A 25,268-nucleotide genomic window follows, 5' to 3' on the forward strand; every position below is an offset into this window, starting at 1 on the left:
CACGATTGCAGGATTATTTAGATTTTGTGTTTATTCTTGATGAAAAGCTTTGTTCTTGTTTTTTAAGTTTGCACTCAAACCTTAAGAAATAAATTCACCCATATTATCAAAAAAAATATTTGTCCTCGTGTTTGTTATTTGGTCTTGCAGTTCACTCTCATGAACGCAAGCTCAGATGACCCCTAAAATGGTCTCTAGATAAGTTCATGATTGCTCAATATCTTCAATCTTTTGAGTATGGGTCACATTATACCTCTCTTTATCAGCAAGTAAACTTTACAACAAACATGTGACATGCTGGGACAAGGTTAAAGATCGTTTTATCCTTGCTGTAAAAGCTGATCTGCCGGTAGCTGCCACAGCCTCCAGCGGTGGCTACAGTTGAAACCCTAACACCACGCAGGAAGAGGTCATCATCATGTCGGACGATTTCTTATGGTTTGAAGGCATAGCTTTCCCTACTATGGGCTTCAGATCCGAAACCTTAAGAAAAGTACGTGATGAGTTCGTGATAACGGATGAAGATGTAATAATATTGACTTACCCCAAATCAGGTAAGGAGGCAGAATCGCGAACTGAGAAAGGCTGTGGTTGTGTTCCTGTCCATCCAGTGCATGATTGGAGTTCTTCCTTTATGTCAGACCGTGTACAATGCTTTAAGGGGAAGAGAGGAATGCCCTATACCATTGACAATCAGAGAAAAGGATTTAGTCAGGAAATTACACAGTAGGATAAGTGTTCAGCGGGGCAATCTAAGGTATTAGGAAAATCCACAGGAGTGAATCCCAAGGCAAATTCAGGTGTTTGTTTGGTGGCAGTGGGAGGGAGGATGGCTGAGGATGACCAGTGATGTCCTGAAAGAAGAAATAGCATTGAAATGGAAATGGAAAGAATGAGTATGAAATTACTTGGTGGGGAGGGTTATTTTCAGATGGGAGAATCATCAGGGCAATGGCCAGGAACCACAAAAGAGCCAGGCAATCTCAAGGGGCTGAAAGATGAGGATCACATGTCTCTGGGAGCAGGTCTGTGGGCGGAGGGTGGCAAGAGCACTGCAGGTGGGGTGAGGATTGAGGCTGAAGACATTGGAAGTGGCATGGCCCTGAGAGGCCAAGAGCAACAGGAACGTAATAAGAGGGATTTCAACAAATAGTCAAAAGATGGAAGCAACCCAGATATCCACTGACAGGTGAGTGAATAAGCAAAATGTGGTATATAGATATAATGGAATGTTACTCATCCTTGAGAAGGAAGAAAATTCTGATGCATGATACAGCAGCGATAAACATCAAGGACATCATGCTAAATGAAATAAGCCAGTCACAAAAATACAAATACTATGTGATTCCACCTACATAAGGCACCTAGAGTCATCAAGTGCATAGAAACAGAAAGTACAGTGGTGGCTGCCAGGGGCTGAAGAGAAGGGTAAATGGGGAGTTGGTGCTGGCTCTGCATAGAGTTTCGGTTTTGCAACACAAAAATCCTCTGGAGATTGGTTGAGCAGCACTGGGAATATACTTAACACTTAACACTACAAAACTGTAAAAATGGTTGACAGGCTGGGCATGGTAGCTCATACCTGTAATCCCAGCACTTTGGGAGGTCAAGGCAGGTGGATTGCCTGAGGTCAGGGGTTCGAGACCAGCTTGGCCAACATGGCAAAACCCTGTCTCTACTAAAAATACAAAAGTTAGCCAGGCGCTGTGGCGCACGTCTGTAGTTCTAGCTACTCGGGAGGCTGACCAAGACAATCACTTGAACCCAGGAGATGGAGGTGGCAGTGAGCCAAAATCATGCCACTGCACTCCAACCTGGGCGACAGAGCAAGACTCTGTCTCAAAAAAAAAAAAAAAAAAAGTGGTTGAGAGCTGGCTGCAGTGGCTCACGCCTGCAATCCCAGTGCTTTGGGAGGGCAAGATAGGCAGATCGCTTGAGGTCAAGAGTTCAAGACCAGCCTGGGCAACATAGCAAGGCCTGGTCTCTACAATAAAATTTTTTTTAAAAATTAGCCCAGTACGATGGCACATGCCTGAGGTCTCACATACTTGGGAGGCTGAAGCAGGAGTCTGAAGTACGAGGATCACTTGAGCCCCAGAGTTCAAGGCTGCAGTGGGCTATAACTGCACCACTGCACTCTAGCCTGGGCTACAGAGGGAGACCTCATCACTAAAAAAAAAAAAAAAAAAAAAAAAAAAGGCCGGACGCAGTGGCTCACGCCTGTAATCCCAGCACTTTGGGAGGCCGAGGCAAGCAGATCACGAGGTCAGGAGATCGAGACCATCCTGGCTAACACGGTGAAACCCCGTCTCTACTAAAAATATAAAAAAAAAAAATCGGCCGGGCGTGGTGGTGGGCGCCTGTAGTCCCAGTTACTCGGGAGGCTGAGGCAGGAGAATGGCATGAACCCGGGACACACAGCTTGCAGTGAGTCGAGATCACGCCACTGCACTCCAGCCTGGGCGACAGAGCAAGACTCTGTCTCAAAATAAATTAATTAATTAATTAATTAAGGTTGAGATGGTACTTTGTTGAGACTGAGTCTCACTCTGTTGCCCAGGCTGGAGTGCAGTGGCACGATCTCAGCTCACTGCAACCTCCGCCTCCCAGGTTCAAGCAATTCTCTGCCTCAGCCTCCCAAGTAGCTGGGATTATAGGCGCCTGCCACCACACCTGGCTAATTTTTGTATTTTTAGTAGAGAGGGGGTTTTACCATCTTGGCCAGGCTAGTCTTGAACCCCTGACCTCATGATCACCTGCCTCGGCCTCCCAAAGTGCTGGGATTATAGGCATGAGCCACCGTGTCTGGCTGAGATGGTACATTTTATATTTTTTTCCTTCTTTTTCCAGGAACAAACTGGTTGGCTGAGATTCTCTGCCTCATTCACTCCAAGGGGGATCCCAAGTGGATCCAATCTGTGCCCATCTGGGAGCGATCACCCTGGGTAGAGAGTGAGATTGGGTATAAAGCACTCAATGAAAAGGAGGGTCCACGTTTCTTCTCATCCCACCTCCCCATCCAGTTATTCCCCAAGTCTTTCTTCAGTTCCAAGGCCAAGGTCAGTGCATAATGGTTAAGACGTGTTTGATCAATGCCTTTCAAACACTGATGTGCCTATAAGTCATCTGGAGATCTTGCTGAAATGCATTCTCCTTCAACAGGTCTGTGTTATTGAGACTTGAGATTCCGTATTAGGTGACACCTATGTGGCTGCTCCCAGAACTGTCCATAGACCATTCCACAGATTACCCCAGCCAGATTTAAACCAGGGATAGGGTGAAACAATAAGCCAGAGTCTTAGAAAACCAGGTTCTAAGCCCAATCAGAATGTATAGCCATATTATATACTAGATAACCGCCTTTGGTTGCCCTAAAAATTAATTAGCCAATCTGAATTCAGCAAATGCCTCCTGCCACATAAAAGACACAGAGGTGTTGCTATGGGAAGCAGCATGTTCATCAATCAATGTCTGTATCCAGGGTGACTTCCCCGGTGCCATGACTGGGCTCTGTACCCACTTCGTCTTACTGTGTGTAAATATGTGTTGGTATCAGCAGCCTTATGCATCTCCTATGGGGCTGAGGGGTGATCACGAGAGGGACAAGGCATATCCAGGACCTCGCATGGCTCAGACTGCTTCTAGAATCATACTTTCCTGGAAGGTGTTTATTGGTGTGTGAATTATTATCATTATTATTATTTTTGAGACAGAGTCCCATTCTGTCACCCAGGCTGGAGTGCATTGGTGTGATCTTGGCTCGCTGCAACCTCCACCTCCCCAGGTTCAAGTGATTCTCCTGCTTCAGCCTCCTGAGTAGCTGGGACTAGAGGTGTGCGCCACCATGCCTGGCTAATTTTTGTATTTTTAGTAGACACAGGGTTTCACTATGTTGGCCAGGCTGGTCTCGAACTCCTGACCTCGAGTGATTCGGCCTCCCAAAGTGCTGGGATTACAGGCATGAGCCACCACGCCTGGCCCAAAGGACAAAGTAATGTCTCTGAAATTTATCCATGATCTTGGGTGTTGTATATGGATAATATTGCTATATATCTATGAATGTAGCTTAATTTATGAATTCATTCTCCTGTTAATGATCTTTAAACCATAGTACACAAATATACATCACTCACCTTTGGAAACCTTCCATGTTCTTCCCATTGTGAGCAGACTGTAATATCCCAGAGGGAAGGAACGATGCTTCCTTCTTCCATTGATATATTCCCAGTGCAGTGACTACTTCATAGGCACGTTAAATTTGATTAGTGAATGCAGTAAGTAATTTGTTAAAAGAATTCATTGATATTATTAGGCATTATCCAAGAATTGGCTTTTTCTCCATTTTTGTGAAGATCAAAAAGAGTGAGGATTGACTGTATTGATTTTTCATTCTCCCATTTTTCCATTTAAGGTGATTTATCTCATGAGAAATCCCAGAGATGTTTTGGTGTCTGGTTATTTTTTCTGGAATCACATGAAGTTTATTAAGAAACCAAAGTCATGGGAACAATATTTTGAATGGTTTTGTCAAGGAACTGGTGAGTGTTTTGCAAAATATGGGGGTGCTTGGAGCCTTCTATCCGACCTCATTTGACACCCAGCCTCACATCTTTACGTCTCACCAACCCATGGGTTGAAAGGCTCCACCACCCCTGGAGGCCAAACCTGCTAAGTTCACTTACTCTCCCGCATAGCAGCAGAACTCTAGCCGGCCCCTCGGCTTGCCCCATGATAAACCATCCTAGCTATTTTCTAAGTCTCTAGAGCCTCCAATACTAGCACAGGAAACTTATATTCTCCTCTACTCTCCTAATGTGTAGATTTCTGGAAGTTAGCTTTTCACTGGCTTCTGGGACAACACAATCCTGACCTTACGCCATTTTTTTCTTATGCCTCTTTCCAAAACCCCCTTAATATTCTGTTTCTATCTGTCTCAGAACTGTTTGCGTGACTCTAGGATCACTATACATTTAGTTATGCAGAATTTCTGGGCTTTTTCAGTACTTTCCATTTTGCAATTGATCTCAAAACCCTCTGAGCCTCTATCTCAGCTGTGATGTGTCTCTCAGCAATACACCAGCTACAGATACCTCCATTAGAGAGAGCCACCAATGCCTCTAATTCAGTACGCTCAAATTTGAACACCTTTCTGGCCGGGCACGGTGGCTCACACCTGTAATCCCAACACTTTGGGAGGCCGAGGCGGGTAGATCACCTGAAGTCAGGAGTTCGAGACCAACCTAGCCAACATAATGAAACCCCGTCTCTACTAAAAATACAAAAAATTAGCCGGCCATGGTGGCTCATGCCTGTAATCCCAGCACTTTAGGAGGCCAAGGCAGGTGGATCACCTGAGATCAGGAGTTCGAGACCAGCCTGGCCAACATAATGAAACTATCTCTACTAAAAATACAAAAAATTAGCCGGGCATGGTGGTGGGTGCCTGTAATCCCAGCTACTCAGAAGGCTGAGGCACGAGAATCGCTTGAACCCGGGAGGCAGAGGTGGCAGTGAGCCAAGATCACGCCACTGCTCCCCAGCCTGGGCAACAAAATCAAAACCCCATCTCAAAAGAAAAAATTTGAACACCTTTCTTCCACGGCCCAAACTGCATGTGGTTTATCTTACTCCAACCCTCACGCAAAGGTTAGCATGAGTCTAATATTTCATAAGCATCCTCTTTTCCCATCCCACTCCCCTAGGCCCCTCACCACTTTCCTATCTCTAATTATTAATTAAGTCCTACCATCTTGATGAATATCTTCATTCTGGTCTCAGCACTTTGGGAGCCCGAGGCAGGTGGATCACCTGAGGTCAGGAGTTCAAGATCAGCCTGGCGAACATGGCAAAGCCCCATCTCTACTAAAAGTACAAAAAATTAGCCGAGTGTGGTGGTATGTGCCTGTAGTCTCAGCTACCTGGAAGGCTAAGGCAGGAGAATCTCTTGAATCTAGGAGGCAGAGGTTGCAGCAAGCCGAGATCGCTCCATGGCACTACAGCCTGGGTGACAGAGTGAGACTCTGTGTCAATAATAATAATAATAATAATAATAATAATGTATTCCATACTTGACAATTGCTAAGGGAAACCATCTTAAATGTTCTCACCGCCCTGACAAAAAATGGCAAGTATATGAGGAAATGAATATGTTAATTAGCTTGATTCTGTCTGACATGGTTAGGCTTTGTGTCCCCACCCAAATCTCATCTCGAATTGTAATCCCCATAATCCTCACATGTTATAGGAGAGACCTGGTGGGAAGTGACTGGATCATAGCAGTGGTTTCCCCCATGCTGTTCTCATGACAGTGAGTGAGTTTTCACGAGATCTGATGGTTTTATTTATTTATTTATTTATTAGAGCTTTAGGTTTTTTTTGTTTTTTTTTTTTTGAGACAGAGTCTTGCTCTGTCACCCAGTCTGGAGTGCAGTGGCGCGATCTCAGCTCACTGCAAGCTCCGCCTCCCAGGTTCACACCATTCTCCTGCCTCAGCCTCCCGAGTAGCTGGGACTACATGCTTCCACCACCACGCCCGGCTAATTTTTCTGTATTTTTAGTAGAGACAGGGTTTCACTGTATTAGCCAGGATGGTCTCGATCTCCTGACCTCATGATCCGCCCGCCTCAGCCTCCCAAAGTGCTGGGATTACAGGCGTGAGCCACCGTGCCCGGCCTAGGTTTTTTTTTTAATTTTTTTTTTATTATTATGCTTTAAGTTCTAGGGTACATGTGCACAACGTGCAGGTTTGTTACATATGTATACATGTGCCGTGTTGGTGTGCTGCACCCATTAACTCGTCATTTACATTAGGTATATCTCCTAATGCTATCCCTCCCCCCTCCCCCCACCCCATGACAGGCCCCGGTGTGTGATGTTTCCCGCTCTGTGTCCAAGTGTTCTCATTGTTCAGTTCCCACCTATGAGTGAGAACATGCAGTGTTTGGTTTTCTGTCCTTGTGATAGTTTGCTCAGAATGATGGTTTCCAGCTCCATCCATGTCCCTACAAAGGACATGAACTCATCCTTTTTTATGGCTGCATAGTATTCCATGGTGTATACGTGCCACATTTGAAATCCGATGGTATTGTAAGTGTCTGGCATTTCCCCTGCTGGCACTCACTTCTCCCCTCTACCACCGTGCGAGGAAGTTGCCTTGCTTCCCCTTCCTCCATGATTGTGACTTTCCTGTCCCCCAGCCACGCTGAACTGTGAGTCAATTAGACCGCTTTCCTTTGTGAATTACCCAGTCTTGGGCAGTTCTTCATAGCAGTGTGAAAACTGACTAATACACTGTCATTCCACAGTGTATGCATATATCAAAACATCTGTTATATACTGTAAATATATACCATTTGTTGGTCCCCTTTGACCAAGTTTCATTCAAGTTTTATTTGTCAATCATATATTAACAAGCCGGTGGGGGAGTGAACATAATAGACTGGATGCCTGCTCTCAGAAAATTTGTAACCTATCACTTTTTCTGCCACCCCATGCAGTGGTATATGGGTCATGGTTTGACCACATTCATGGCTGGATGCCCATGAGAGAGGAGAAAAACTTCCTGTTACTGAGTTATGAGGAGCTGAAACAGGTAATCCCATCATTTTTAGGGTCAGTGCACACCCTCTCACCACCATCCTTACTTTCCTTACATTCCCTCCATCCCGCTGTGTCTTCATTCCACCCTCTCAGTTAAAGTGGAGCCTGGTGAAGAATCACAAAGCGTGGGCTTAATTCCCTGGTCTTCATTGCCCTGTTTCCGGTTGACCCTTGCGCAAGCTTCGTGCTCCTTATTTTATCTTAAAACATCTAAGCCAAGCACGTTGGCTCACGCCTGTAATCCCAGCACTTTGGGAGGCCGAGGTGGGTGGATCACAAGGTCAGGATTCAAGGCCAGCCTGGACAAGATGATAAAACCCCATCTCTACTACAAATACAAAAATTAGCCGGGTGCAGTGGTGAGTGCCTGTAATCCCAGCTACTCGGGAGGCTAAAGCAGGAGAATCACTTGAACCTGGGAGGTGGAGTTTGCAGTGAGCCAATATGCCGAGATCATGCCACTGCACTCTAGCCTGGGCGACAGAGCACGACTCTGTCTCAAAAAAAAAAATCTAGAGAGCTTTTTTGGCACCGGGTACAGTGGCTCACACTTGTAATCCCAGCACTTTAGAAGGCCAAGGTGGGAGAATCACTTGAGGCCAGGAGTTTGAGACCAGCAAGACTCCAGTCTACAAAACAGCAAGACTCCAGTCTACAAAAGAAAAAAAAAATTAGCCAGATATGGGGGTGCACACTTCTAACTCCAGCTACTCGGGAAGCCAAGGCCAGAGGAATTACTTGAGCCCATTAATTCGAGGCTGCAGTGAGCTATGATCGCACCACTGCACTCCAGCCTGGGGCAGCAGAGCAAGACTCCGGCTCTAAAAATAAAAATAAGGAGCATATTCCATGCATTGAGGCAGAGTGTGGTGTCTCCTGCTAGCACTGGTGTATGTAAAAATTTCTCTGGGCGAGACCTATGGTGCTGCTGATAACCAAGCGTTAATTTTTGTATTTTTTGTAGAGACAGGGTCTCACTATATCGCCCGGGCTGGTCTAAAACTCCCGGACTCAAGTGATCGGCCTGCGTTAGCCTCCCAAAGTGCTGGAATTACAGGCAGGAGCCACGGCTCCCAACCTATCCTTGCATCTTTTACATACTTCATGCCCTCTCTTCTTTACCTTTTTTTCTTTCTTTCTCCTAATTGCATTCAACTCAATCTCTTCTCACATCTGCATGTTGTTCCTCTCTTCTTCCTCCTCCTCCTCATTCTGCAGTTCCCTCCTTCTCATCTTACTTTTTTCTATTGTCTTTTTTTTTGTTTTTGTTTTTGTTTTGACAAGGTCTCACTCCCTCACCAGGCTAGAGTGCAGTGGTGTGATCTCAGCTAACTGCACCCTCCACCTCCTGGGTTCAAGCAACTCTCCTCCCCCAGCCTCCCAAGTAGCTGGGATTACCGGCACCCACCACCACGCCCTGCTAATTTTTGTATTTTTAGTAGAGATTGGGTTTCACCATGTTGGCCAGGCTAGTCTCGAACTCCTGATCTCAAGTGATCCAACCGCCTCAGCCTCCCAGAGTGCTGGGATTACAGGCATGAACCACCGCGCCCAGCCTTGTCTTTCACTTTCGTATCCTCTCTCTTGATTTTTCTTTTTTAGGACACAAGAAGAACCGTAGAGAAGATCTGTCAATTCCTAGGAAAGACGTTAGAACCTGAAGAACTGAACTTAATTCTCAAGAACAGCTCCTTTCAGAGCATGAAAGAAAACAAGATGTCCAATTATTCCCTCCTAAGTGTTGATTATGTAGTGGACAAAGCACAACTTCTGAGAAAAGGTAAAAGAAAATCCTTTGGTTTCCAAATATACCAGAATACACAGCACGCATGTCTATGGTCACAACTGGGCGCTAACAGTTGAGATGAAAGAGTGCTTTTTTTTTTTTTTTTTCCGAGATGGAGCCTTGCTCTGTCACCCAGGCTGGAGTGCAGTGGTGCGATCTCAGCTCACTGTAACATCCGCCTCCAGGATTCAAGCGATTCTTCTGCCTCAGCCTCCCGAGTAGCTGGGATTACAGGCACACGCCACCATGCCCAGCTAATTTTTGTATCTTTAGTAAAGATGGGGTTTCACCATCTTAGCTAGGCTGGTCTCGACCTCCTGACCTTGTGATCCACCCGACTGGGCCTCCCAAAGTGCTAGGATTACAGGCATGAGCCATGGTGCCCAGCCAATTTATCAGCTTTAATTGCTCATCACCCAGAACACTTCTCCTGTGGACTCATCAGGGAGCCTCTTCTTGTGGTACTGATGTGGGCTGTAGGCACGTGGGAAAAATTGGTTCCGCCTGGGAGGTTATCGGACTTATGTGAGGTCATTCAGATTCTCTTTCCTCAGAATGTGATACGAGCATTATCCATTCTACAAACAGTGAGCAGGTTAACTAGCAACGCTTGCTAGACCTACAAGCTGCAATTCACCTGAGAAACGAGGACAAGGACGGGGTTGGGGATGGCCGGTGCGGCTGTCCCACTGGTGAGTTAGCATAGAGATCTGTCCTGGATGGGCCAGGCATGGTGGCTCACGCCTGTAATCCCAGCACTTTGGGATGCCAAGGCAGGCGGATCACGAGGTCAGGAGATCGAGACCATCCTGGCTAACACGGTGAAACCCCGTCTCTACTAAAAATACAAAAAATTAGCCGGGCGTGGTGGCCGGCGCCTGTGGTCCCAGCTACTCTGGAGGCTGAGGCAGGAGAATGGCGTGAACCCGGGAGGCGGAGCTTGCAGTGAGCCGAGATCGTGCCACTGCACTCCAGCCTGGGCGACAGAGCAAGACTCCGTCTCAGAAAAAAAAAAAAAAAAAAAAAAGAGAGAGATCCGTCCTGGATGAAGAAATGTGCGAAGGAATGCCTCACCTGAAAAAGGGAGAGAAGAGAGACTTTGCTATCACACGGTGTAAGGTGCCAAGATGAACGGAAATGTCAATTGCAGGGGGTGAAAGAATCCATTTTTCCAGGGCCAGGCGCGGTGGCTCACGCCTGTAATCCCAGCACTTTGGGAGGCCAAGGCAGGTGGATCACCTGAGGTCAGGAGTTCGAGACCAGCCTGGCTAACATGGAGAAACCCCATCTCTACTAAAAATACAAAAAATTAGCCGAGCGTGGTGGTGGGTGCCTGTAATCCCAGCTACTCAGGAGGCTGAGGCAGGAGAATCACTTGAACCTGGGAGGAGGAGGTTGCAGTGAGCCGAGATCCTGCCATTTGCACTCCAGCCTGGGCAACAAGAGTGAAACTCCGGCTCAAAAAAAAGAATCCATTTTTCCAAAATCCTACAGTTCTAATACATCTGGGACGGCCTTCCGTGGAAGAAAAGAATTAAATCCTTCAAAAGACCCAGAGTCTTGGGCAATCGTAAAAGTAAACGTTGGCCAAGTACAGTGGCTCACCCCTGTAATCCCAGCACTTTGAGAGACCAAGGCAAGCGGACCACTTGAGCTCAGGAGTTCGAGACCAACGTGGGCAACATGGTGAAACTCTGTCTCTACTGAAAATACAAAAATTAGCCGTGTGTGGTGGCACACACCTGCAGTCCCAGCTACTTGGTGGGGGGCTGAGACATGAGAATCGCTTGAACCCAGGAGGCAGAGGTTGCAGTGAGCCGAGATTACAGCACTGTACCTCTGCCTGGGTGACACAGCAAGACTCCATCTCAAAAAAACAAAAAAAGTAAATGTTGAGACTTTGTATAACTTATCTACATTAGGGATACATACCATACACATACACCACAGAAGGGAAATACACAGAACCTGTCCTACGTGATATGTGTTATGAGGTAAAATACAGCAAGGATAGGGAGTGGCCTCTAAATTGGGTGGTGAGAGAGAACCTCGCTGAGAAACTCGAATTGGAACAGAGACTTGAAAGAGGCAAATAGGCAAGTCATGGGCCAATCTGAGACAGCAGCGTTCCAAGGAGAAGGAGCGTGGGACGTCAATAGTCTGAGGAGCGGGGATGCCTGCCACGTTTGAGGCAGAATCAGAAGTCCCCGTGTGAGTAGAGTGATGGAGAGGGTAGTTTTAGGGGATGAGCTCAGAGAAGCCACAGGGGCTGGATCACCTGGAGCCCTGTAAGCGCCTCCAGCACCTGTACTTGAGTGAAACCGAGAGTCCTCGGAGAATCTGTGCAGAGAAGTGGCATGATCCAGGATCATGAGGGCTGCCATGCTGAGACTAACTTATGAAAGAGAACTTATGAAAGCAGAGACCGGGCCGGGCGTGGTGGCTCACGCCTGTAATCCCAGCATTTTGGGAGGCTGAGGCGGGCGGATCACCTGAGGTCAGGAGTTCGAGACCAGCATGGCCAACATGGCAAAACCCCATCTCTACTAAAAATACAAAAATTAGAGGTGTGGTGGCAGGCGCCTATAATCCCCGCTATTCGGGAGGCTGAGGCACGAGAACCGCTTAAACTTGGGAGGCGGAGGTTGCAGTGAGCCGAGATCGCGCTACTGCACTCCAGCCTGGGGGTACAGCAAGACTCTGTCTCCACACACACACACACACACACAAAAGCAGAGACCAGTTACAAGTGTACTCTAATAATCCAGGTGAAAAATGATGTTGGCTTGAGTCAATGTGGTAGAAATAGAGGTGGTGAGACGTGACTCCATTCTGGACATATCAGATGATATACATTGCTGAGGAATTGTACACAGGATGGATGGGAGAGAGGAGAAGATAGGAAATTGTTTCCAGCTAGGTGAATAACTATGTGACCAGGCAGGATAAAGGCCCACCACGAACCAACGGCCATTCTGCTATGTTAGCTACAATGTCCATGTCAGGTGCCTGGTGGGGACAGGCCAAGGAGATGTGTGATCTGACCTGAGTTTCTGCTTCATGTTTCCAGGTATATCTGGGGATTGGAAAAATCACCTCACAGTGGCCCAAGCTGAAGCCTTTGATAAACTGTTCCAAGAGAAGATGGCAGATCTTCCTCGAGAGCTGTTCCCATGGGAATAATGTCCAAAACACTCTGGGTCTTATATGGAGAATGACATTGATTCTCCTGTCCTTGCACATGTACCTGACTGGGGTCATTGCATAAGACTTACTATTTTATCCTGAAACCTTAAATATCAAACCTCTGCATCTCTCATCCCTTCCTTGTTAAAAGTTACCAGGGTTGGCCAGGCACGGTGGTTCATGCCTGTAATCCCAGCACTATGGGAGGCCGAGACGGGCGGATCACGAGGTCAGGAGATTGAGACCATCCTGCCTAACACGGTGAAACCCCATCTCTACTAAAAATACAAAAAACAAGAAAAATTAGCCGGGCGCTTTGGCTCATGCCTGTAATCCCAGCACTTTGGGAGGTCGGGGGGGTGGGGGAGGATCACGGGGTCAGGAGATCGACACCATCCTGGCCAACATGATGAAACCCTATCTCTACTAAAAATACAAAAATTAGCCGGGCGTGGTGGTGCACACCTATAGTCCCAGCTACTCGGGAGGCTGAGGCAGGAGAATCGCTTGAACTCAGGAGGCGGAGGTTGCAATGAGCCAAGATTGCACCACTGCACTCCAGCCTGGGCGACAGAGCAAGATGGTCTCAAAAAAAAAGAAGTGACTAGGGTTCAGATGAACCAGGGTTCAAAGCCCAGGGATGCAAAGGTTGCGGTGAGCTGAGTCGTGGGATCCCAGACTTTTTTAAATGCTTGCGATATTTCCAGTTTACAGAATGCTACAGGAATAATGTATGTACTACCTAAAAGGATGTCTAAACATTTTTTAATAAAAATAAGAAATAGCTACAGTGACAGATTTTAGAGCAAAAATTAGTAATAAAAATAAGAAATAAAATTACAGCGGCAATTAAGGTTCCATTTCTTTTCATCACATGTATCTCCACAATTTATTATTACTCTGATCTTAAGGAGTGTAATTCCCAATCTAATTTTATCCTCTTGCTCTGTGTTGTTAAACCATATACAATAAATGGTGTTTATGGAGGCTTTTAAAACTTACATAAGGCCAGGTGCGGTGGCTCACACCTGTAATCCCAGCACTTTGGGAGGCCAAGGAGGGCGGATCACTTGAGGTCAGGAGTTGGAGACCAGGCTGGCCAACATAGTGAAACCCTGTCTCTACTGAAAATACAAAAATTAGCTGGGCATGATGGCACATGCCTGTAATCCCAGCTACTCGGGAGGCTGAGGCATGAGAATTGCTTGAACCTGGGAGATGGAGGTTGCAGTGAGCTGAGATCATATCATTGCACTCCAGCCTGGGCAACAGAGGGAGACTCCGTCTTGAAAATAAAAAATAAAAAAACTAAAGTCTTGTTCCGCAAAAGAACCAAAGAACCTATAAAGAGAATGAAAAGATAGGCCAGGTGCAGTGGCTCACCCCTGTAGTCCCAGCACTTTGGGAGGCCGAGGTAGGTGGATCACTTGAGCTCAGGAGTTCAAGACCAGTCTGGCCAACATGGTAAAATCCCGTCTCTACTAAAAATACAAAAATTAGCCAGATGTGGTGGCGGAGGTTGCAGTGAGCTGAGATTGTGCCACTACATTCCAGCCTGGGCAACAGAGCGAGACTCCATCTCAAAACAAAATGAGAAAACAAAAAGATAAACCAGAGGTGGAGAGGAAGTACTTGTAAATCTCATATCTGGCAATGGACTTGCTTCTAGAATACATAAAGAACTCCTAAAACCCAGCATTAAACAAATAATCTTTAAAAAAAAAAAAGAATAAAAGATTTGAACAAACATTTCACCAAAGAGGACACAGGGATGGCAAATCAGCACATGAAACGATGTTTTGCATCTTTTGCCTCTAGAGAAATATAAATTAAAACCACAACAAGAAGTCCGGGTAAGGTGGCTCACGCCTGTGATCCCAGCACTTTGAGAGGCCAAGGCAGGTGGATCACTTGAGCTCAGGAGTTTGAGACCAGCCTGGCCAACATGGTGAAACCCCGTCTCTACTAAAAATACAAAAATTAGCCGGACATGGTGGCGGGCGCCTGTAGTCCCAGCTACTCGGGAGGCTGAGGCGGGAGAATGGCGTGAACCCGGGAGGCGGAGCTTGAAGTGAGTTATGAGCCTATCACTGCACTCCAGCCTGAGCAACAGAGCAAGATTCTGTCTCCAAAAAAAAAGTATTATATTTTCTAGCTGTTTGGCTTTAGCTTAAATTACACAAGTGGAAAGAAATATAATGTTGCCTCTGTGTCTTTTCCATGTTTTTCTCCCACTTGAATGTGGGGTGTCTCTCCCCATCCCACCTGGAGGTCTCCTGTATGGAAGGAACCATCTGGTCTAGGTGGCTCCTGGGACACCCCAGGACCAAGCTCTGGCTGGCTGCTCCCTGGGCTGGAACAGTGATGTATTGTTGCCCCCTGGTGGCCACGGAGCATCACAACAGGTATGTGGAAGCCAAGGACTCTCCCAGTTCTGGGGGTGCCCCTGAACGAACCCCATCCCTGATCTGACCCCACTGTGTCTCTAGGGATACAACTGCATCTCGAAGTAACAACAATAAAGACCCACAATATCCTTAAGTTATTTCCTGTCAGGCATTTTCTTTAGAAGAATTTCAGGGAAGCAGTCTGGGGTTTTTTGTTGTTTTGGGGGGATTTTCTTGAGATGGAGTCTTGCTCTGTCGTCCAAGCTGGAGTGCAGTGGCACGATCTCAGCTCATTGCAACCTCCGCCTCCCGGATTCAAGCGATTCTCCTGCCTCAGCCTCCCAAGTAGCTGGGACTACAGGCGCCAGCCACCATGCCAGGCTAATTTTTGTATTTTCAGTAGAAACGGGTTTTCACCATGTTGGCCAGGCTGGTCTCAAATCCCTGACCTCAAGTGATCCACCCACCTCGGCCTCTGAAAGTGTTGTGATTACAGGCGTGAGCCACTGCACCCGGCAGAAACAGTCTGTTACAATGAGAGTTTGGAAAAAAAAACTTTTCTGAGACAGGGTCTTGCTGTGTCATCCAGGCTGGAGTGCAGTGATACCACCACAGCTCACTGCAGCTTCCACCTCCCAGGCTCAAGTGATCCTCCAGCCTCAGCCTTCCAAGTAGCTGGCACCACAGGTAATGCCACCACACCTCGCCAATTTTTTAAGTTTTTGCAGAGACGCGGTCTTACTGTGTTGCTCAGGCCAGTCTCGAACTTCTGGGTTGAGTCCATCCTTCCACCTCGGCTTCCTGAGATTAGAAAGCGTGAGCCACCTCCCTACCTGGCCTTGAAAACTCTTCTTTTTTTTTTTTTTAAGACAGAATCTCTGTCACCCAGGCTGGAGTGAAGTGGCACAATCTCAGCTCACTGCAACCTCCACCTCCCTGGTTCAAGTGATTCTCCTCCCTCAGCCTCCCAAGTAGCTGGGACTACAGGCGCCCGCCACCATGCCCGGCTAATTTTTTGTATTTTTAATAGAGATGGGGTTTCACCGTGTTAGCCAGGATGGTCTCGATCTCCTGACCTCGTGATCCACCCACCTCAGCTTCCCAAAGTGCTGGGATTACAGGCGTGAGCCACCACGCCCAGCCGAAAACACTTTTTAACTAACGAATTTACTGGTGGCTACTATAATTATTTGGTATAAAAATAATGACCATTCACAGGCTGGGTGCAGTGGCTCATGCCTGTAATCCCAGCACTTTGGGAGCCGAGGCGGGCAGATAACCTGAGATCGGGAGTTGGAGACCAGCCTGACCAACATGGAGAAACCCTGTCTCTACTGAAAATACAAAAATTAGCTGGGCATGGTGGCTCATGCCTGTAATCTCAGCTACTTGAGAGGCTGAGGCAGGAGAATCACTTGAACCAGGAGGCGGAGGTTGCGGTGAGCCAAGATCAAGCCACTGCACTCCAGCCTGGACAACAAGAGCGAAACTCCATCTCAAAAATAAATAAATAAAATAACAACCATTCACATCTTTCTCTTTATGGCATTTGATTTTATCTAGGTGGATTACTGTGAAAGGGACAATCGGATAAGGCGATTTTGAGTTTTCTTTTACTAAAATAAAGTTTTTGTTTTGTTTTGTTTTTTGAGACAGAGTCTCGCTCTGTCACCCAGGCTGGAGTGCAGTGGCGCAATCCTGGCCACTGCAGCCTCCACCTCCTGGGTTCAAGTGATTCTCCTGCCTCAGCCTCCCGAGTAACTGGGATTACAGGCACCTGCCACCATGCCCAGCTAATTTTTGTATTTTTAGTAGAGAGGGGGTTTCATCATGTTGGCCAGGCTGGTCTCAAACTCCTGAACTTAGGTGATCCGCCCACCTCGGCCTCCCAAAGTGCTGGGATGACAGGCGTGAGCCACCATAGCTGGCTTTGGTGTCTTCTTAATAATGACAGTTAGGCATCAACTCCCGGAAGTTTGTCTACTCCATGGCAGGGATTTGAGCGAAAACAGCAGTACTCAAGCTTTGCACATTGGAATTGCCTCAGAGCTTTAAAACATACTGGTGCCCCACCTCACCAACCTCACTATTTTTTTTTTAAGAGATGGGGCAGGCCAGGCGCCGTGGCTCAAACCTATAATCCCAATGCTTTAGGAAGCTGGATGGGAGGATCGCTTGAGCCCAGGAGTTCGAGACCAGCCCAGGCAACATAGCAAGACCCCATCTCTACAGGAAAAAAATTAAAAATTAGCCTGGCTTGGTGGCACATGCCTGTAGGCACAACCACTAGGGAGGTTGGGATGGGAAGACTGCTTGAGCCCAAGAGTTCAGGGTTGCAGTGAGCTATGATCACACCACTAGGTGTGTACACCAGCCTAGGTGACAGAGTGAGACCCTGTCTCAAAAAAAAAAAAAAAGAAAAAGGAAAGAAAATCAGGCCGGGTGCGGTGGCTCACGCCTGTAATCCCAGTACTTTGGGAGGCCGAGGCGGGTGAATCACCTGAGGTCAAGAGTTCGAGACCAGTCTGGCCAACATGGTGAAACCCTGCTCTACTAAAATTACAAAAAAAAAAAATAGCTGGGCGTGGTGGCGGGCGCCTGTAATCCAAACTACTCGTGAGGCTGAGGCAGGAGAATCGCTTGAACTCAGGAGGTGGAGTTTGCAGTGAGCCTAGACCATGCCATTGCACTCCAGCCTGGGCAAAAAGAGCAAAACTCCATCTCAAAAAAAAAAAAAAAAAGAAAAGAAAAGAAAAAGAAAAAGAAAAAAGAAAATCAGAAACTAGATCCAGAGACCTAGGATGAAGCGGGGTGTTAAAGCAAGAGGTTTTGGCCCGGCGCGGTGGCTCACACACTTTATAATCCCAGCACTTTGAGAGGCTGAGGCAGGAGGATCACATGAGGTCAGGAGTTCAAAACCAGCCTGGAAAACATGGTGAAACCCCGTCTCTACAAAATATACAAAAATGCCAGGCGCGGTGGCTTATGCCTGCAATCCCAACACTTTGGGAGGCCAAGCAGGTGGACCATGAGGTCAGGAGATTGTGACCATCCTGGCTAACACGGTGAAACCCCATCTCTACTAAAAATACAAAAAAATAGCGGGCATGGTGGCGGGCGCCTGTAGTCCCAGCTACTCAGGAGGCTGAGGCAGGAGAATAGCGTGAACCCAGGAGGTGGAGGTTGCAGTGAGCCGAGATCACGCCACTTCACTCCAGCCTGGGTGACAGAGCGAGACTCCACCTCAAAAAATAAAAATAAAAATAAAAAAATTAGCTGGGTTTGGTGGTGGCAGGCGCCTGTAGTCCCAGCTACTTAGGAGGCTGAGGCAGGGGAATCGCTTGAACCCGGGAGGCAGAGGTTGCAGTGAGCCAAGATCGCTCCACTGCACTCCAGCCTGGGAGACAGAGTGAGACTCCCTCTCAAAAAAAAAAAAAAAAAAAAAAAAAAAAAAACAAAAAACTGGCCCTTTTCCCCCTCTCTCCGATCCTTACAAGACAATGACATTTCTACCTGCACTGCCCCCATCTCCATCCCGGAGCACGCAGGGCAGTATTAAGCTTGAACTTGACCCATTTGCCGAAGGTACAATGAACTGTTCTCATACGTACCCTGAATCCTTTCTTGTTATGCTTTTTGGCTACAGGCAGGAAAACAAGAGAAATTCTTGCTCTTGCCAAGACAGACATGGGGAATTTCCAAGACCTGCCTTCTGAAAGTCACCTCGTCCCCTCTTCCTTGGCCCAGTGAGAAGTCCAGATGCTTCCCTTGGGGATGCCCAGAATACAGCCTGGGATGATGAGGAGTGGCAGGAGAGCTTCCCAGGAGATGGTAAAATTCCCTCAGAATTTTCAGTTTCCAAAGGGAGTGAAGGGGGCTGCTTGCTTGGGTGAAAAAGGAGGGAAATTGAATGGAGAAGATACAGCCGGGGGCGGTGGCTCCTGCCTGTGGTCCCAGCACTTTGGGAGACATGGGCTGGAGGATTGCCTGAGCTCAGGAGTTCGAGACTAGCTTCAGCAACATAGAGAAACCCTGTCTTTACAAAAAAAAAAAAAAAAATAGCCAGGCGCAGTGGCATGCACCTGTAGTCCCAGCTACTCAGGAGGCTGAGGTGGGAGAATTGCTTGAACCTGGGAGGCAGAGGTTGCAGTGAACCGAGATCGCACCACTGCACTCCAGCCTGGGTGACAGAGCAAAACCCTGTCTCCAAAAAAAAAAAAAAGAATTGAGGCCAGGAGAAGCAGCTCATGCTTGTAATCTCAACACCTTGGGAGGCTGAGGTGGGTGGATCATCTGAGGTCAGGAGTTCAAGACCAGCCTGGCCAACATGGTAAAACCCCATCTCTACTAAAAATACAAAAATTAGCTGGGTGTGGTGGCTAGCGCCTATAATCGCAGCTACTAGGGAGGGTGAGGCAGGAAAATCGCCTGAACCTGGGAGGTGGAGGTTGCAGTGAGCCCGAGATTGCATCACTGCAGTCCAGCATGGGCAACAGAGCGAGACCCTGTCTCCAAAAACAAGAAGAATTGAGGAGATTAAAGAGAGAAGAATTCTGTTCTAGTTAATCCATTCACTTTCTATTCAGCTAATCAGGGCACATGCAAACTCCATCTTCATTTATTAACAAACTAATCCGTAGCCCCGCCTGGTGACTCATGCCTGTAATCCCAGCACTTTGGGAGGCCGAGGCAGGTGGATCACCTGAGGTCAGGAGTTTCAGATCAGCCTGGCAAATAGTGAAACCCCGTCTCTACTAAAAATATAAAAATTAGCCGGGCGTGGTGAGGGTCACCTGTAATCCCAGCTCCTCGGGAGTCTGGGGCAGCAGAATCGCTTGAACCAGGGAGGTGGAGGTTGCAGTGAGCCGAGATTGCACCACTGCACTCCAGCCTGGGTGACAGAGCGAAATCCTGTATCCAAAAAAAAGAAGAATTGAGGAGATGGAAAAGAGAGGAATTCTATTCTACTTAATCCATTCACTTTCTATCCAGCTAATCAGGGCACATGCAAATTCCATCTTCATTAATAAACTAATCCATTTTCCATTCACTGATATGCCTGCAGGGCCCTGGAGCACCACTGTCCCTCCCCCAGGCCCAGGATGTGATTCTGAATCTACAGTCAGACTGGACCACCCCTCCCCCATGCCCCCAGAATGTCCACAGCAGCTCCCTCACCTACAACAGATGGATTAGATTCCTCCCTACTCTTCCCACACTGTTAGAGTCTGACTGGTGTGAAGTTTCAGTGTTTTTGTGTGTATTTTACTACCAGGGTCGGCTAGATAAGGAGGAGCTTTCATTACATCCTGGAAGTCTGTCCCCCGCACACACGCACAGCCGTCCTCCCTTCCCCCAACATCTGATCTAATTCTCTTTCTGCTTTGCTGAGGCTGGCCTGGCCTAAGAGGATTAGAGCATTTGCTAAACGGGACCAGGACAGGCAGGGTCAGAGAACCCGCTGTGGGGAGACCCAGGGCCAGGACGGCCACTAGGGGGCGGCAGAGGAAGCGAGACGCGGAGAGGGGTGTGGAGTGCTGAGGAGGGGGCACTCGTCGGCTTAGCAGGAATCAATGTCCACAAATTAACCATGAACTTTTATTCATTTTTAAATTTACAATGTGCAGATAAGTTATGAGAATTCAAAAGAATTGAACTAGGTTCCTGGAAACAAAATAAACAGCTCAACTGAATCCTATGTACAAGACAAACATATTTTTTAAAAATAAGAAATTTAAAATACCATGTAAAATACCAGACAATAATAAAAATGAAGTACAAGAAATAAATCTACAGAAAGATGCATGCAAGAGCTCTGTGATTAAATAATAACATTTCAGCCAGGCGCGGTGGCTCGCGCCTGTAATCTCAGCACTTTGGGAGGCCGACGGGGGTGGATCACCTGAGGTCAGGAGTTCAAGACCAGCCTGGCCAACATGGTGAAACCCCATCTCTACTAAAAATACAAAAATTAGCCGGGTGTGGTGGTGTGTGACTGTAATCCCAGTAATCCCAGCTACTCAGGAGGTCGGAGCAAGATAATCACTTGAACCCGGGAGGTAGAGGTTGCAGTGAGCCAAGATTGCACCACTGCACTCGGGCCTGGGCAACAGAGCGAGACTCTGTCAGAAAAATAATAATAACAATAACAACATTTCATGAAGAACCTTTGTAAAACACCGATTGAATGAATATAAATAAGTACTAAGTCAACTAGACTTTATAAACATTTCAATTTCTCCCAAAAACATTTATAAATTTCATGTCATTCCAATTAAAATTCCAACAATTTTCTTGAAGAAACTTGAAAGCTCAAGTCTGGGCAACATGGAGAAACCTTATCTCTACAAAAAAATACAAAAATTAGCCGGGTGTGGTGGCCCACACCTGTAGTTCCAGCAAGTCAGGAGGCTGAAGTAGGAGAATCACTTGAACCTGGGAGGCGGAGGTTGCAGTGAGCCAAGATGGCACCACTGCACTCCAGCATGGATGACAGAGTGAGACCCCGTCTCAAAAAAAAAAAAATAAATTTTCATAACAGTTTTTGTCCATCAAGTCTAATTTTTAAATTGGGTTTTTTCTTCTACTAAAGTATCAGTCTGCTGATGAATGTTTTGAATGCTATGCACAGTGATCTACTTAACAAAAGCAAGAAGACAAGCCACAGAATAGGAGATCCTCGCAGAATATTAGCTCCCAATGGAGTTTTATTTTAAAACATCGTGGCTGGGTACAGTGGCTCACACCTGTAATCCCAGCACTTTGGGAGGCTGAGATCAGGAGTTCAAGACCAGCCTGGCCAACATGGTGAAACCCCATCTCTACTAAAAATACAACAATTAGCCAGGCACAGTGGCGGGCACCTGTAGTCCCAGCTACTCAGGAGGCTGAGACTCTAGAGAATCACTTGAACCCTGGAAGCAGAGGTTGCAGTGAGCCAAGATCATGCCACTGCACTATAGCCTGGGTGGCAGAGCAAGGGCTCTGACTCAAAAAAAAAAATTATAAACATTTGTAAAGAAATCAACTACAAAAAATGGGCCAAAAAGACCATGAATAGTCACTATTAAATAAAAATAAGAAAAAATTCAAAAAAAAAACTAAAAATAGTCACTATTTGAAAATGCCTAATGCCCATATGAGAATTTCTCAATCTCTCAATCATCAGGGAAATGGATATTACAACCACAACAAAACCACAAGTCATTGGATCGACAAACATTAAAAAGTCTCACAATCCTCAGTGTTGGGGAGGACGTTGACCAGAAGGAGAGCTGGGAAAAGCCCTTTACAAAGCTCTCAAGCTGCATCCACTAATGCCAAATATCCCAGTGAGCAGCGACTCCAGTCTCAGCAGAGAAATGCTCAGGCTCAATTCAAATGAGAGGCAGGCAGTTTCACAGCAGAGTCACCTGTGATGGCTGCACAGTGAAGACAGCAAATGTCCACCTGCAGCAGGGTGAGTAAAGGGTGGTGCATTCACTGCAGAAAGTCACCAGCAGTGTCGATCAGCCACTCCAGGCCCACTGGGATCTGAAGAACTTTGCAGGCACAGGCCCCCTATAAATCCAGTAATGACCTGGGGCTTGAGTGATTTTCGTCCACGGAGCCATCCTCCTCTTTGTACTGAGATGTCGTGATGGAGAGTGAGGATTCCTCGAACGGGTCTAGGAGCGGGAGCAGCTCCGTGAAGTCAGGGAATAACTGGGTGTCTGGCGACAAGTTGGAGGCATATTGGCTCTGAGGCCACAAGGCGCCTGGGGCTAGGGTTGGGAGTGATCCTGGGCCTGGCATCAGGGCTCGGCCTAGGACTGGGTCTGGGATTGGGCCTGGGCCTGAGATGGGGGGGGCTGGGATTGGACCTGGGATCCAGCCTGAGAGTGGTCCTGACATTGGGCCTAAATTCGGGGCTGGGCCTGGGATTGGGCCTGGGATCTGGGCTGGGCCTGGGATCTGGGCTGGGCCTGGGATAGGGGCTGGGATTGGGCCAGGGCCTGGACCCCGGGCAGCCTTGAGGCCCTCCTGTGTTCCACACTCAGGGCCACCCCAGGTCCGGTGGAGGCTGTAGATCTTGGGTTCTGCTGCTGGGAGGACTCCCCAGGGTCCCGGCTGAGGGGAGATCCAGGAACCCCTGCCCTGCGGGAACTCAGGACTCCCAGGGACGGGGGCGAAGGCTGCAGGGACTAGCGGCGCAGCGCGGGCTCCTCGGCCTCTCCGCCCAGGGACGCGCTGGGGCTGCTGCTGGAGCCGCCGCACCCGAGCTAGTTTGGCGCGGCGATTCTTGAACCACACCTGGGGGGCAGAGGGGACAGGGAGAAGGTGTGAAGGAGGGGCTCGCACGGCCCGGTGAGCCGCTTGGGGGCGGCGCCGGCCTCAAAACTCTCCCTGTGTTCACCCCCACCTGCACCCACCATATGAGGGCCCCCGGCTCCCAGGCCTGGAGAAGGGAGGGGAGAGGGAGGGGAAAGGAGGGGGAGGAGGGTGGGGTGGGAGGGGAGGAACGGGGTCTGCCGCCCTGGAGCCCGGGGGCCAGGGAGGGTTCGAGGGGAGGGACCGCGGGTTCTCAGGGGGGCCTGAGGTCCGGACACCGGGAGACCCCGTGGGGGACAGCCTGGGCCGATCGTGTGGGCGGGTTTGGGTTAGCATAGAGTTGGAACAGGACTCAGGATGCAGCCCGGGTCTACACTGGCGGGACCCCTTGCGTGGCAAAGAGGGAGGTGGCCGGGCGGGCCAGGCCCCGGTGAGTGACAGCGGTGGGGAGGCTCCTTGGGGTGACTGGGGGGGGGGGGGTGGGGGTGGGGGTCAGACCTGCAGTTGTTGCTCCTTGAGGCCGAGTGTCTCCGCCAGATTCAGTCGCTTGTCGTAGTTCGGGTACTGGTCCTCCTGAAAGCAACCTTCTAGCACTTTCTGCTGGCTTTCAGTGTAGACCGTGCGCTCCTGCCGCTGTCTCCTTGGAGGGTCCGGGGCCAGGGGAGGGCCTGGGGGCGAGAGGGAAACAGGTCAGAGAAGCTCCCAGGCAGCTCCCGGCCCCCCTAGGGACCCCGTCTCCTGCGCCAGGCCAGGAGCCCAGGCAGTGTGGGCTGGGGCGGCACCGCGGATAGCAGCCTGGTATCCAGACCGGACCTTGCACCCCTCTGGGCCTCAGGGTCCACATTTAGGAAATGGGCGCATAACAGCTCCTGCATTGTTAGGGACCCCACAGAAGGGAAGGCAGGCAGCATAGGCGCCTCACCTCGGAGCAGATGGGGCTGCCTCAGGCCTGCTCAGCCCTCCCCAGCTGCCCCATCCCCTCCCATCCAAGGGTTATAGGGACCCTGACACTTGCAGGGGCGCCGCCACCTGCCCAGTCCTCTGCTCCACTCTATTGCATGGTTTCATTTCTTTCCTTCTTTTCTTTCTTGGAGGGGATCTCGCTCTGTCACCCAGGCTGGAGTGCAGTGATGTGATCACGGCTCAAGGCAGCCTCCACTTCCTGGGCTCAAGCAACCCCCGCCTTAGTCTCCCGAGTAGCTGGGACCACAGGTGTCCCCCACCATCCCTGGGTAATCTTTGGATTTTTGATAAAGACGGGTCCCCACTACGTTGGCCCGGCTGGTTTCAGAGTCCTGGGCTCAAGTGATCCTCCCACCTTGGCCTCCCAAAGAGCTGGGATCACAGGAGTGAGAGGCTGCGCCCAGCTGCATGAATTTTCATTTCCCAGACACCACTAAGTTCTCCCCACTCTGCAGGACAGGAAGCCGCCCGCACAGGCCCAGCCCTTCTCTGGCTGCCCAGATCTGCACTCTGCAGCCTCAGCCACGGGATCAACCCAGACCCCTCACACCCCTGTCCCCGCTCACCTTGGAGATGACCAGGGTCTTGCATCCTGAGTCCTGATCTGTTCTCAAGCACAAGTGTGTACTGACAAGGGCTTGGCTCTTAAATCACTCCTCTGCTGTGCCCACCCTGGCCCACCCTGCCGGGACCCTCCCTTTCCCACCCTGCCCTGCAGTCCCGCCCCCTGGAGGAGTTGAATGATGGATTAATCCGTCATCACTGATCAGGTACTGCCTGCCGAGCTGTGCCAGGAGCTGGGGAACCTCCGTGGGCAACACAGCCTTGGTTTCACCCTCATGGGCCCTAGCCCAGGCGAGGTGGCATTCCACGTGGGTTTGGTTGGGGGAGTCAACATCGTGACCTGTGGTTGGGGTCCCCATCTCGAGAGGCACTGCCAGCCAGCCCCCAGGAGTCACTCTTGTTCCTTCCCAGGGCTGGGGCCCCGCGTGACCAATGCCAGTGAGTCTACCCACTCCTCCCGGCTCCCGGGCTGC

At 48.9% G+C, this 25,268-nt stretch overlaps 2 protein-coding genes across 3 annotated transcripts; one reads left to right on the top strand and one right to left on the bottom strand.

Moving 5' to 3' along the window:
- The first annotated feature begins 360 nt into the window (after positions 1-360).
- On the top strand, positions 361-13,557 carry SULT2A1 (sulfotransferase family 2A member 1). The gene is made up of 6 exons (XM_032171519.2): positions 361-554; positions 2,851-3,059; positions 4,412-4,538; positions 7,497-7,591; positions 9,202-9,379; positions 12,456-13,557. Exons 1-6 carry the CDS (start codon positions 419-421, stop codon positions 12,566-12,568), a joined length of 858 nt encoding a protein of 285 aa, XP_032027410.1. The 5' UTR covers positions 361-418; the 3' UTR covers positions 12,569-13,557.
- An 8,752-nt stretch (positions 13,558-22,309) lies between these two features.
- TPRX2 (tetrapeptide repeat homeobox 2) lies at positions 22,310-24,834 on the bottom strand. Of its 2 annotated transcripts, none has more exons than XM_058424813.1 (3): positions 24,798-24,834; positions 23,767-23,936; positions 22,310-22,625 (listed from the first exon to the last, which is right to left on the bottom strand). In XM_058424813.1, the coding sequence occupies exons 1-3, from the start codon at positions 24,820-24,822 to the stop codon at positions 22,467-22,469; spliced, it is 354 nt and encodes a 117-aa protein (XP_058280796.1). In that variant the 5' UTR covers positions 24,823-24,834; the 3' UTR covers positions 22,310-22,466. The 2 variants fall into 2 exon arrangements, with proteins under 2 accessions (XP_058280796.1, XP_058280795.1); XM_058424812.1 differs by having other exon boundaries at positions 22,310-23,250.
- Positions 24,835-25,268: the final 434 nt, after the last annotated feature.

Source organism: Hylobates moloch, unplaced genomic scaffold (assembly GCF_009828535.3).
Source record: "Hylobates moloch isolate HMO894 unplaced genomic scaffold, HMol_V3 SCAFFOLD_12, whole genome shotgun sequence".
Classification (NCBI taxonomy): Eukaryota; Metazoa; Chordata; class Mammalia; order Primates; family Hylobatidae; genus Hylobates; species Hylobates moloch.

Excerpts from the sequence above, each read along its gene's own strand:
- SULT2A1 (XM_032171519.2), top strand. The coding sequence starts at position 419 with ATGTCGGACGATTTCTTATGGTTTGAAGGCATAGCTTTCCCTACTATG. Across the intron at positions 3,060-4,411 it reads TCTTCAGTTCCAAGGCCAAG|GTGATTTATCTCATGAGAAA; the intron begins GTCAGTGCATAA and ends TTTCCATTTAAG. Across the intron at positions 4,539-7,496 it reads ATGGTTTTGTCAAGGAACTG|TGGTATATGGGTCATGGTTT; the intron begins GTGAGTGTTTTG and ends CACCCCATGCAG.
- TPRX2 (XM_058424812.1), bottom strand. The coding sequence starts at position 24,822 with ATGCAAGACCCTGGTCATCTCCAAG. Across the intron at positions 23,937-24,797 it reads AGACCCTGGTCATCTCCAAG|GCCCTCCCCTGGCCCCGGAC; the intron begins GTGAGCGGGGAC and ends TCTCGCCCCCAG. Across the intron at positions 23,251-23,766 it reads TCAAGGAGCAACAACTGCAG|GTGTGGTTCAAGAATCGCCG; the intron begins GTCTGACCCCCA and ends TCTGCCCCCCAG.